The sequence below is a fragment of the Maniola hyperantus genome, chromosome 20 (assembly GCF_902806685.2).
Source record: "Maniola hyperantus chromosome 20, iAphHyp1.2, whole genome shotgun sequence".
In the NCBI taxonomy this organism is placed as follows: domain Eukaryota; kingdom Metazoa; phylum Arthropoda; class Insecta; order Lepidoptera; family Nymphalidae; genus Maniola; species Maniola hyperantus.
Genome location: NC_048555.1, coordinates 4,301,235 through 4,315,459, shown reverse-complemented (window position 1 = coordinate 4,315,459; position 14,225 = coordinate 4,301,235). Strand labels below are relative to the sequence as shown.

Below are 14,225 nucleotides of genomic sequence, written 5' to 3'. Positions count from 1 at the left end.
TAATAATCTAGTAGGACTTACATTGGCCCTGATCAGTCACTATTACCCGGGCTTAAGAGATTTGTACGACTCATGACTGTGATTGGAACTAATACACAGTATTCGGATTTACTTTGCCACCAAATAGGGACATACTTACCTACTACGAGTAGGTAGCCGTTTCCCGCGAAAAGTTGCCGGCAATTCGCGTGTTTATTCTCCGACTATTTTTTCCACTGTAAAAAGTTGCGAAGGTAGACTATCTCTATGTCTTAAATCAATAACAGCCGTACTCAGAGTCGCTTAATCGTTACTTAAATTGAGTTAAAACGAGATAGAGCTATATATCACACATAAATCTGTCTCGTTTTAACTCAATCTTAAGTAACGATTAGCGACTCTGAGTACGGCTGTTAGTCGTTTAGCTGTGGAATGGTAATACAAACAGACAGATAGCTCTTTTATTATTCATCATTTAGGCCATAATCTGCCACGCTGGCCCAGACTTCACACACCTTTGAGAACATGCAGAACTCTCAGGCATGCAGGTTTCCTTACGATGTTTTCCTTCCCCGTTAAAGCAAGTGATATTTAATAAAGAAACTCGCGGCCAAAAAACTAAATCCTCAGAGTTGAAACATTTCCGTTTTTATTACTCTTTTGTTCCTCAAATAGCTTTCAGTCGGTAAGTTTTAAAGCCTTGTCGAAAATAGAGCCGTATTTCGAAGATATTTTCAGTTGAGGTCGGATGAGCATGACTTTGTCTCGGCTTTTGACGGTGGATCCTTTTCTTAGATTATTTCCTTTGTCGGGGATATCTTTTCAATTTTGCGCGCTACATAAAGTTTTCAACGTATGCTTTTACATATGTTATGCAAAGGCACCTTTTGAATTACATACCTTCTGTTGAATTCAGCACACACTACTGAAGTCTGAATGCTATTTGCTTTCAGTATGTTACTCGTTCGTTTCATCACGGGGTTTTTATGCTTTACATCTATTGAAGTATAAAATCTCTGTCATATATTTTATTCTTGCATTTCCGAACCATTTACTTACATACGTTTCAAAACCTGATTATTCTAAAATCTTTGCATGTAAGGTTATTCAAGGTTACTTGACATATAATTTTAACGTCTATATTATCATACTAGAGACCCGCCCCGGCTTCGCGCGGGTAGCTTATTATAATTTTCGTAAGAATCTCTACTTTTTTAAGATAAAATATTGTCTTTGATACTCATGAATAATGTAGCTTTCTGGTGAAAGAATTTTCAAAATCGATTTGAAAAGTTCTGGACTATAGAAGTTTGTAACTTTTGGAATTTTTAAATCTAAATCCACACGGGTCGAGCCCATTCAGTTACTTGAAAAGTTATCATTATTCCACAGGCCTGAAGACCATCATCAACGCATTGCTCCACTCGTTTAAGCAGCTCGCCGAAGTAATGACGCTGACGATCTTCTGCCTGATGGTGTTCGCGTTGTTCGCGCTGCAGGTCTACATGGGGGAGCTGAGGAACAAGTGCGTGCAGGACCTGGATGTACCTGTTGGGGAGAACTTTTCTGACGAACTGTGGTCGAGGTAAATGGACTTGATGATGAATTTAGTCTTCATAGGAGAACTAGAGTAACCGACATAGCTCAACGGGTTGCAAAGCTGAAGGGGCAATGGGCAGGACACATAGTTCGTACAACCGATAGACGTAGGTGCTGGAATGGCAACCTCGCACCGGAAGAGGCAGTGTTAGAAGACCCCCATTAGGTGGACGGACGACATCAGACGAGTTGCAGGGAGCCGCTGGATCCAGCGGCGCAAGACCGTGGCGTGTGGAAGTCCCTACAAGAGATCTATGTCCAGCAGTGGACGTCTATTGGTTGATGATGATGATGATTAGTCTTCATCGTAATCCTCCCTACTGAAGGTTATTACCGTTCGATAAATCACATTACTATCTTAATTAATAATCTGGTTCATTTTAATTGAGGACAGATTTGCGGTTGACCGCGATATGATTTCATAGTCGTATATTTATTACCAGCAAACGATTTTTTTTTATAGATCAAGGAAAACACGATCTTTGGGTGTAGCTATGGATTAATGAGTTCTTATCCTTTTTCTTGTATTTTAGTTGGATCAGCGACTCATCGCACTGGATGGTGGATGACGAAGAAGTGCCTATAATCTGCGGTAACCTGACCGGCGCGCGGCACTGTCCCCCGCAGTTCACGTGTCTGTGTGTTGGGCCCAACCCCAATCATGGGTACACCAACTTTGACAACTTCCTCTGGTCCATGCTCACCACCTTCCAACTGATCACCCTTGACTACTGGGAGAACGTTTATAATATGGTAAGTATTTTAATTTATTTATGCCGCCTGTTCTTTTAGGTACATAATATAAGGCATCAGGAATGTATATAAGTGATCTGCGGTAACCTGACATATGCAAGGCATGTCCCCTCGTAGTTTACGAGTCTGTCTATTGAACCCACGGGTATAGCAACTTCGAAAACTACCTCTGGTCCATGCTCACCACAAAGTCAAAGTCAAAGTCAAATGATTTATTCAAAATAGGTAATTAATAACTCTTTTTGATAATCAGATGTTGGATTTCTAAGATATAGTGGTGATAATTATTACGCAAACTTAAAACTAAAGCTACGAGGGTTCCAAACGCGCCCAGGTCTGAGAAGAGCCCACAACAAACTCACTTTCCATCTGATCACCCTGAACTACTAAGATTTTTTTATAATAATACTAGCTGATGCCCGCGACTTCGTCCGCGTGGATTTAGGTTTTTAAAAATCCCGTCGGAACTCCGGTATGAATAGTAGCCTATGTCCTTCCCCGGGATATAAGCTAACTCTGTACTAAATTTCATCAAAATCAGTTGAACGGTTGGGCCGTGAAAAGCTAGCAGACAGACAGACACACACTTACGCATTTATAATATTAGTATGGAAGTATGGATGGTGAGTAGAACCTATATCATCAATGCGTTGTCGACTTTTGAAAAGTTTTGCTTTTAAACTCATATTATTTTGGACATCAATAAGTTGTATCTGTGCAGAGTAAGATTTAGAAAGTTTTATGATGCTTTAAACAGTTTAAATGTTCTTCCACTAAATACAAGTTAGGTAGGTAGGTAGTATAGAATAATTCAGTTAATTAGGAATGCTCTTGCATGTAGAGAATATCTTGTTAGCTGTTACTGAGATCGGTATAGCGGGTACAGGAGCAGAGAGTTGTCATTTTATTAGATTTAATATAAACTTGACTGGTTCGCCAGTCGACACATTTTGTTTGTAACAAGTAAATTGGTGCCTGACCTGTTTTTACTCTGTCTATGTCAGCAATATTAATATCACTATCTTTATGATTATAATATAACGCAACTCTTGTGGTAATGTAACATTAGTAAAGGAGAATATGTTTTTTATCTATACTATAACAGTATACAGAAAAGATTAGTTTGTTTGTAATCGATAAACTCCGAAACTACTGAACCGATTTTAATAACTATTCACCAGTAGAAAGCTACTTTATTGAGAACTAATTTCAGCTATTTATTATGTATTTATTTATCAAATTTTACTTGGTCGAAGCTGGGCAGATCATCTAGTGTATAATAAAAATGATTTCAAGACAACGCCTTATAGTTATTACTAGGTGATGCCCGCGACTTCGTCCGCATGAGTTTCGATTTTTGAAATTCCCGTGGGAACTCTTTGATTTTCCGGGATAAAAAGTAGCCTATGTCCTTCCTCGGGATGCAAGCTATCCCTGTACCAAATTTCGTCAAAATCGGTTAAACGGATGGGCCGTGAAAAGCTATCAGACAGACAGACGGACACATTTTCGCATTTATAATATTAGTGTGGATGTGTCCAATAACAACATTTTATAAGAAAGCTTAATTATTAATCATCATTTTTTTATTTGGGGCTTTTCATTTTAAAAAAAAGAATGCCAGCCCCATCGTTCTCCAAACTAGTGGGGATGGCATTCTTTTTTTAAGAAAAAAATCATCATTAGATACAATTACAAAGGCTTGCAGACTATTTTTTGGCAACGATCCTTCATCCTACACTTAAAGCTTGCTACTCTATGGTCGAACCTAATGCCTAGGAGTATGAATAATATGGTACTATCAAGTTGATTAAACGTACATGTATGCTAACATTAATACAATTATACAAACACGCATTTACCATATTGCTGCCGTATAGTCTTGTTTATTAAATTGCCTAACCATCTTGAACCATGACTTTATTAGGTGTGTATTATTATTCAACATGCGACTATATTATTATGTTACTCGACTGCTAAGCGAGGTTCTAATTTCTATTATACAATTTCATACCAAGGATTATCATAATGTCTCAAATATTTGCACTCCAATCTGTACTTATTATAGAAAACAAAAAAAAACTATCTATGACCGTTATAGACTATGAAACCACCCAACCAATGAGACCCAAATTGTTTTCATTCGAAAGGCAATAATGAGAAGATGATTTCAGAGTTTTTTTCAGCGTAGTACCACACGCCGGTCATCCGCTAGTTAAGGATAACCTTAAAAGTAAAAATAACACAAAAATTTTTTGTTAGGGCAAAAGGATGGCAGCGCCCACGCCAAAACACGTGCCTACAAATTTGGCAAAAACAAATTGTTTACCTTTTGAGCCAGCTAGGGGAAAAAATATATTTTTTTATTCAAATAATTTAAGACACTATAAATATAAATCGTTACGTCAATACTCACGTATTAATTCGACGTAACCCCGACTAGTTTCGAACCCATCCGGGCTCCTTTTTCACAGGGACTCGGCTCGCTGCGCGTCGCGGTTGAGACCGCGAGCCTGTGAAAAAGACGCCGGATGGGATCAAAACTAGTCGGGCTTAAGTCGACTAAATACAATATGAGTATAGCCGTAACAATCTATACCTTATAATAGAAATCACTCAACGATAATTTAAGACACTGATAAAATAATGTTTATAGTCTAAAATCTACAAGTCTGTAAATCTGAAGTGGTTACCGTTGTTAACCCTTTCGGTTTAGATAAGGGAACGCTGGATCGTGTTTAAAGGGTAGGAACTAAGGGTGCATACACACCTGAACGTTTAACATTATTTCGTAGTTTTAATTTTAAGTTTACGTAATGTACCCCCGGTGAACGGATAAACCCGACCAGGTTTTTGCTGCATCGGAATGAAGTTTGTAATCTAGTATTTAAAAATGTATGTTTGTTTTAAATAAAAAACAAATAAAAAAAATTGTTATCACCGCTACATTATTGTATTGCAAATTCAGCAATTTCCAATTAGGAAGTGTACAATGGTAGGTCGCCAATTTGAATGAATGATTTCACTTTGACTTTGACTTTAGCGTTCACGTTTCATCGTAGCTTAGACACGAGTAGGTATTTTAAGTTTGAACTTTATTTTAGCCATACCCCGTGTATTCAATGTAATCTGTGGCCAAACCGTATCACTAACCAGCGGCTGGTTGATTGCGAAAAGGCTGCATCAGTCTTTGCTGCAATCTCAGTTGTTGTGATTGGCTAAAATGGTAGGTAATCTTGCTGTGACAATGCATTTCAGCCAATAATGAGATAGTTTTGGCCAATCAGAGGGGATTGCGATCGGCGCACTGTAGCTGTCAAACTACGGCGGTGGGTGTGGTTATCCATGTGGATTTAGGTTTTTAAAAATCCTTTTTAATTTTCCGGGATATAAAGTAACCTATATTACTTACCATCCTTTCAACTATCTCTATGCCAAAACTCAAGATGATTGATTGGTGGCTTAGTTAGGACGTGAAGGAAGGACAAACACCTAGACTCAAAAAACATGACCGACCATAACTACTTACTTATACACGTACCTATCCGATACACAGTGAATCGTGCTTTCATACTGTTCGGGTTGTATCAAATCATCGAATCACCATGCTTTACGTCCAAACTACCTACCGAGTTTGCATCGAGGATACGCGATAGGGATCTAAGTACATGCTGATCCGCTAATTTACTGTTCAACGATAAATGATAGCCACCTAGCTCATTTGACATTGGTTGGCTCTACATTGCTGCTTTACTGAGCGCCAGATTTTTCTTAGAAAACTTTCATTGGATTAAAAAAATGACAAATTACCTCGGTGGCTATATCATTCATCATTTAACACTGATTGAGCGAATCACCCCGCACGCGCAGGTGTGGACTCGTCCTAAGCGAAGGGATGGTGATATTTTACTTCAGTAAAGGACTGCGGCTGCCAAGAACCTTTCTCGTAATAGCAAGAATGTTTACCATAACATACACAGTATTAAGGGAATCTCTTGTTATATAAACAGAGGCGTGCATTCCATAGAGACATTATGGCGGGCGGTACTTACCTAATTATTATTAGCTACATTCAGATGTAATTAGATATCAAGGGCACCGGGAGAGTGGTGCACTTAAGGTAGGTAGGTACCTACTTCCTTTTTACATATCTATAAATATACCCAAAATAGACTGTTCCGCGATTTAACAGTTTTCTATACGTTAGAAATCCGTAAAATTCTCTAAAATATCTTTAACGTATCAAACCCGGTAATGTCAACCTTAGGTATCCATTTAATGACAACATTAACGATTTCCGTACTCTAGAGGTAACTTATACAATGAATGAGTTACCCGTACTTTGTTGTAACATAACACAGAAGCGCTTGTCGACGCCCTTAATAATAATGAAACTCTATGCAAGGGTCCCTGAATATCTACAGCCTTTGTTATTATATAGTAAGCGCCTCGGAGCCCTCGGTAAATTCACTTACCTACACAGCACTAACCTTGCGGGACCTGGCTGAGTAAATTAAAGCTCCTGAATTAAACTGTGGCATGTTTCAAACTTTACAAGCTTTAACGGTAAAGGAAAAATCGTGAAAAACCTCTGGAAACCTGCCCGCCTAAGTGTTTTCCATAATGTTCTCAAAGTGTGTGTGAATTATGCCAATTCGCAAAGGGCCAGCGTGGCAGACTATGGCCTTAACCCTTCTCATTCTGAGAGGAGACCCAGACCCGTGCTCAGTAGTGGGCCGGCGATGGGATGATCATAATGATAATGATGATGTTTCAATTTAAACCGCTCATCTCTGAAAGTTAATATGGATACCTTCAATTCAAGAGTAAACAGGTATCTTCTAGGCAAGCGTGCTTCATCTTAGGCTACATCATCACTTGCCAGGTCTGATTGCAGCCTAGCGCTAGTCTATAAATTAAAAAAAAATATCTACTATGAAATAGGTATAATGATTGTTAGCATAATAGAATAAGAGTAATTATTAATTTCGGGCAAAACAGTAATCAAATATCACTTTATACACCCGTTTTAATGAGTCGCGAAATATCTTTACCCACAATATTCGTATCATCAAAGAGATGAAATATATTCCGAAGTGACACTTGGGCCGGCGAGGTCATTAAGCTGCGGAAAAATATTTTTTGCAGACTCTCTTTTACTGAAATTACTACCATTTCAAACGTAATGTAAATGAAGTATTTTCTTCTGACTTATCAATGTATATAAGGTATAGGACCTTCCAAAATGTCAGAAGTTAAGGGCGCAATTACACCTGTAATTTTTACTCACGTGAATAGCTTACATGATTAACTTACAACTAATGTACTAATATAAACACTAGGGTTGCGGATACACCTGTAAGTTTTACTCACGTAAATAGCTTACATGATTAACTTACGACAAATGTACTAATGTAAACACTCTAGGGTCGTGGATACACCTGCAAGTTTTACTCTCGTAAATAACTTACATGATTAACTTACGACAAGTGTACAATGTAAACACTCTAGGGTCGTGGATACACCTGTAAGTTTTACTCAGGTAAGTAGCTTACATGATTAACTTACGACAAATTTACTACTGTAAGTGTAAACACTCTCATAAGTACACTAGCTCATGCCCGCAACTTCGTAGGCGTGGATTTAGGTTTTTAAAAATCCCGTGGGAACTCTTTGGTTTTCCGGGATAAAAAGTAGTCTATGCCACTCTCCAAGTCTTAAACTATACCCATGGAAAACGTCACGTTGATTAAAGGACAAAGCAACAAAAAAAACACTTTCGCATTTATAATAATATGGGTAGTGTATTTATTATTACCTTAGTATATTTGCTGTCAATTAATTACGTAAGCTACTTACGTGAGTAAAACTTACGGGTGTAATCGCGGCCTTATATCTACATTCTTGAATTGCAATCATAATAGGTAGGTACCATTGTTATTGTTGTATATGCCGTGAAATGGGGTGCTCAAAATGTTGCATGAATAACGTACAAGCCTATTCCACAGTAGTAAGGCGTCGATTCAGTAGCGATTAAAATAATCTTAGCTCTCTTTGGCTTGGTTTCGTGACAAATGTCAGAGGCAATTAGTGTAAGTGAAAGCGAAAAGCCGTATTAAGCCTCGTTTACCACATTCGGCTTAAAACTTGAGGCCAATGTTTCACGCGTGTTACTTAGGGTTGGCTGACCAGAATAGGTATATTAATGACCAGATGATGCCGGCGACTTCGTCCGCGTGGATTTTGGTTTTTATTAAATCCCGTGGGAACTCTTTGATTTTCCAGCATAAAAAGTAGCATATGTCCTATATAGCTTCCGCGGGATGCAAGCTATCGCTGTAACAAACTCCGTCAAAATCGGTTGAAACAGATGGGCCGTGAAAGGCTAGCAAACAGAGAGACAGACAGACGGACAGACAAACAAACAGACACTCTTTCGCATTTATAATATAACCACTCTTGTATAATCACTTGCTCAAATATATAATTGAGACACGAGGACTTCGCAGTTTTGCGGGTTTGAAAAATACTAAATCACTAAAACTACAAAATGAGGCAAATGGTTATTGGTATTGGATTGTGTTTAGATAGTATAACAACAACGCTAAGTTTTTGCTAGCGTTCTGGTTACACTCTGTATTTCATCATCATCATCATCATCATCAACCAATAGACGTCCACTGCTCTTCCGGTGCGAGTTCGCCATTCCAGCACCTTGGGACCCCAACGTCTGTCGGTTGTACGAACTATGTGCCCTGCCCATTGCCACTTCAGCTTCGCAACCCGTTGAGCTATATTTGCACTCTGTATTTGGATACTCACAAATAACATGAATATTAAATTGCCGAATATTTGCCCCAACGTTCTCTCTCTTTGTGGTAATGTAGATTAATTGTAGCGTGTTCATCGCGAACATGTGATTGTTTATAATTCCGCCCTTAGGTATCTGAGGGCTGCGAGGCGATTAAATCTCCTACGTGTTATGTCATTATATTAATCCTATACAATTTATACCTACAGGAAGATTTAGCAGTAGGTGTTACGAACAATTATTACATCCAACTTTATGTAAATACTTTAGTAATTTATTACCCTCTAGGCCTTTTAGGCTTTGGAATGGAATCTTCTAAATATATAAAAGGAAAAAGTGACTGACTGACTGACTGACTGATCTATCAACGCACAGCTCAAACTACTAGATTAATCGGGCTGAAATTTGGCATGCAGATAGCTATTATGACGTAGGCATCCGCTAAGAAAGGATATTTGAAAATTCAACCCCTAAGGGGGTGAAATAGGGGTTTGAAATTTCTGCAGTCCACGCGGACCAAGTCGTGAACATAAGCTAGTAAACAATAAAATTATATTAGGTAGACCGTACCTATGCTTCTAAAGTAGATAACTGTTCGGCAACTAGAAGAAACTGATATACAGTACGCGGCCGAAAGTAATGTACATCGACCTTTAGAAGGAGATAGAACTGTCTTTGTCGTTGAGACAAAACGTCATATAGGTACCTATGAGTGACAGAGACAAAGCTCTACAAAGCTGAAATGTCACTCTAAAGGCCGATGTACATTACTTTCGGCCGCGTACTGAACTTACTAAATGAGAGTGTTTAAAATACCTAGTGCAAATTGCAATATCCTTTTTATAATCAATCTATCGCCGGCTCACTACTGAGCACGGGTCTCCATTCATCTCTCAGATTGAGAAGGGTTTGGCCAGCGTAGTACGCTCGCCAAATGCGGATTGGCAGACTTTACATAACCCGCGATCGAATCCCGGATCCCCGAACTGTAAGGCTATCATCTTAACCACTAGGTTATCACAGCTATTTTGAACATCTTTTTTAAGTAAACCATGCATTAATAAAACACATGTTTTAGAGAAAATTCTGCTAAAGGCTTCGATGAAAAAAAATTGTATCGATGGCTAAAGGCATTGTCAAAAACTTTTTATATTTTGCAAATACAATTTTCAATAGTATATTATATTATAATAGAATCGCGTTGCATATGCAGCTGACCTGCGGTTTAATATCGTGTTCGAACCAGCTGAAACCGTAGCGTCAAGCCTACGGGATTTACGAACGTTGTGCTACATGTGTGCTACGCTGTAACCACCTATCTTTTGAAGGATTATTGCTGTTTATTCGATTTCACACGAATTGAGCTCAGAATTGAAATGTCAAAATATTTTTCTATTTTAGCTAAGTTTTATCTGCTATCGTCGTTATTTTAGCAGTCCTTTCAGACATAAATTCAGTTTGGCCAAAAAATTCGAAGAATATTTTGAAACTATGCATTTCAATAGATATCCTACCTAGCAACTTACCTATGTACAATTACACAATGACCTTCGACTTCCTGTTTGCAAACAACTAAAATTCACCCAGGTGAGATTGCAGTTCAGGACTAACTTGCATCTGAATAAAAATAAATAATAATAAATCTCTATAATTATAGCCATCATTGCTTATGATTAGGCATGATTATCATCAAGCGCAAGCCCATCTTATCAATAAAAAATCTCTACTCATTGCCGGCATAGGTCTCCTCTCATAATGAGTCTTAGTAAGTACCTACTACAAACGAAATATAAATTGTAAAATAAAAATCTTGCAGGTGTTATCCTCGTGCGGACCAATGTCGGTGTCTTTCTTCACCGTGGTGGTGTTCTTCGGGTCCTTCTACCTCATCAACCTGATGCTGGCCGTCGTAGCGCTTAGCTACGAAGAGGAGTCGCAAATTACCCAAGAGGTAAGGCATTATCACCCAAGAGCAACATTCAATAGCTTGCCGTTCAAACAGTGCCTACTTAGGCTGAATTCGGAGTAGATGATGCTTCACACACCACCCGACGCAACTGTCGCACTGTTGTCGTACGTACTCCTAGCACAACTATAAGCACAACTAGAAGGGTTTTGGCCATAGTCTACCACGCTGGCCATGTGCGGATTGATAGACTTTACACACCTTTGAGAACATTATAGAGAACTCTCAAGCATGCAGGTTTCCTCACAATGTTTTCCTTCATCGTTAAAGCAAGTGATATTTGTGCCCGGGGTCGAACCCTCCGATTAGAAGGCGGACGTCCTAATCACTAGGCTATCACAGCACAGTAGGTAACTTGGGGCTAATTAATACACTTTTTTTAAGTATTACTCTTAGACCTACTTGCACAAGAACTATGGAACAGATTTAGTTCATGTGTTTTAACACGAGTCAAATTTGTATGAAAACTCATCCAAAGTTCGGTTAGCCTTAAACGTAAAAACTTGCACCTGACGGGCTTCCTCTCTATGGAACTAAAAAGAAACACAAAAACTTTAAAGAAATCAACGTGCAAAGTGCAAACATGGTGCAAAAGTAAAAATATTATAAAAGAACCTCCTTCTTTTTTGTATTCAGTTAAAAGGCGACATAATTTCTACTACTTACTAAAAACAAGTGCCGTACTATCATTTCTAATTAATGAGACAATAAATCTGAACGACCCCAGAGAGAACGGCAGGAGATAGAGTGGCGAGTCGGGGTAGTAAATCACTGTTAGTGCCAGCGCGGCGGCACTGCCAGCACGTAGCACGTCGTTAGCTGTGACGATGCTATTTACTTTCACGCTCTTTATTGTTAATCCCCACTACAAAGTAAGCGCATACTTCCTGCACCAAACCTATAATTTCGAAACAAGCACATAAAATTCTAATATATAAATTAGGTATATGTACCTACCTACATTTTAAGTTTTCGTTTTTGTAACCTGTTATTTGTGTTTTGTGGTGCAATGAAGTATATACATACATACATACACACATAAATATAAAAAAAGTTCGTGTTCGTTCGTAACCAATGCATCCGCACATCGTCAACTTTAAGGTTCGTACGCACCTGAGCGGCGCGGCGCGGCGCTTCAGTGAGCTTCACGTCGCGGCACAGAGCTTCAAAATATCATTTCTATCATTTTGTATGGCGCATATCGCACTAGAGCGGCGCGGCGCGGCGCTTCACCGCGCGTTGCCGCGCGGCACGGCTGGAGAGAATATTTTGAAGCGCAGCGAAGCGACGCGCAGTGCAGTGACGCTAGTGCGACATACCCAGCGGCGCGGCACGGCGCTTCGCGCTCGTACGCGAACGGGTATAAAAGTGACGCGCAAGTGACGCGAGGTGCCGCGTACTGAAGTTGTAGTGCGGTAGGCACCGTCGAGCGGCCTGAGGTGACGCGTTCTGCAGTCGGACTGAAGCGCCGCGCCGCGCCGCTCAGGTGCGTACGAACCTTTTTAATTGAGACTTTGTACAATTTTGTTGGCATTTGCGTGAGGATTTTTAACATAGTACTATCAAGTATCAACGCGCGGGAGAGTTGGGGTAGCAAATCACAGTGTCAGCGCCGAATAGGTGCCTTATTGAAATTTAAAGTTATCATAATTATTATTTTCTTTTCATTCAGGAAAGGAAGAAGGACCTTAATGAACATCGGGACGACTCGACCTTTAGCTTCGACCCCTCGTCCTTGTCAGTTAGAACGCTAGCTAAAGACTCAAAAAAGCGTATAGATGCAAGAAAAGGTCTACTCCTGGCGTCGTACTCAAGAAAGCGGACGAGAAGACGTAAACGGGGCAAAAGTACCATTCTTCATACTAACACTGGGACTGGAGCGGAGAGGTAAGAAATCTTATTTTTTGTCAGTAGTTACCTAGTTAAGTAAAAACCTGTGGTCAAGACATCAGGCTCCAGTTCGGAAGGGTCGAGCTTCGATCCCGAGCACGCACCCCTATTTTACCCCCTTAGGGTTTGATTTTTCAAAAATCCTTTTAGTGGATGTCTACATCATAATGGCTATCCGCATACCAAATTTCAGCCCGATCCGTCCAGTAGTTGAAGCTGTGCGTTGACAGATCAGTCAGTCATCTTTTCCTTCTATATCAATAGGTGTATAGGCTATAGTTTTATAAACTTTCACTGTTCTATATTTTATCACTCACATATATCAATAATTCACATTTGTATAAAACGTTTACTTTATTACCCCTTTCGTTACCTTGATACCAATGAAACAAAGTTGGCATTTTGCCTTCAGGCAGCAATTTCTCTGAAAACGTTGGATTGTAAATTGTATGGACAGTGCGCGGCAGCCAAATCGGTAATTTCTTTTGCAAGGCTAAAAAATAAACTCTGGGTATTCACAATAATTCTTCAGTGAGGAAAGTTGTAGTATGGTACCTGATAAGCAGATCGACGAGGCTTACTGGGGCATATTGGGGTATACTGTTTTTTTAAATCTTGGTCCAGATTACCCGAATATCGTCCCTAATAGCTGTATAACTTCCCTATTAGCTTCTTAAACCCTAGCCACGTAGAAATGGATCACGTGTTATGCATGTATCGCACCATTTGACTCATCAACCATTGAATTGATTGAAAAGAGGCTTTAAAAAACATATAATCAGTACCTATTAAATAATGCATCAACAATGATCAAAATCGATATGATAGCTACGGGCTACGTAGCTGATTTTATTGCTCGCGTAGATGATGGTGTTAGCTCGTAGCATCGTAGTAAGTATGCTACGTGTGCCCCACTAGTCTTTTACGTATCATGAGTCATGACCGAAAGTGACATGTCTCAAAACAGAGATCGAAGAGTTTACAGCGCTGTTCTTTTATATGACGTTCACCACGCCGCGGCCGTCGCAAAAAAGCGAAACGTATATATTGGGTTCAAAACGGGTACTTTTTAAAACGTAGAATTTACTGGGTAGATATGGGTACATTTTTAGAACATCTTATAAAAGGTGCTTTTACGTGCTACACAATGGCATCAACAATGACAACAACACGAAAGGGTCACGCGCATTATCTCATCCAAGATTCAAATATAATTTATGAACCATC

At 39.3% G+C, this 14,225-nt stretch overlaps 1 protein-coding gene across 6 annotated transcripts in view; it reads left to right on the top strand.

Annotated features, from left to right (window-relative positions):
• The window catches only part of NaCP60E (Na channel protein 60E), a 184,806-nt gene that overhangs the window by 145,397 nt on the left and 25,184 nt on the right, over positions 1-14,225 (top strand). For all 6 annotated transcript variants that reach the window (XM_069505246.1, XM_069505245.1, XM_069505248.1 and 3 more), the window contains exons 5-8: positions 1,372-1,564; positions 2,112-2,331; positions 10,959-11,093; positions 12,781-12,995. In XM_069505246.1, the coding sequence (XP_069361347.1) occupies positions 1,372-1,564; positions 2,112-2,331; positions 10,959-11,093; positions 12,781-12,995 (763 nt within the window). The remainder of the gene's footprint in view (positions 1-1,371; positions 1,565-2,111; positions 2,332-10,958; positions 11,094-12,780; positions 12,996-14,225) is intronic.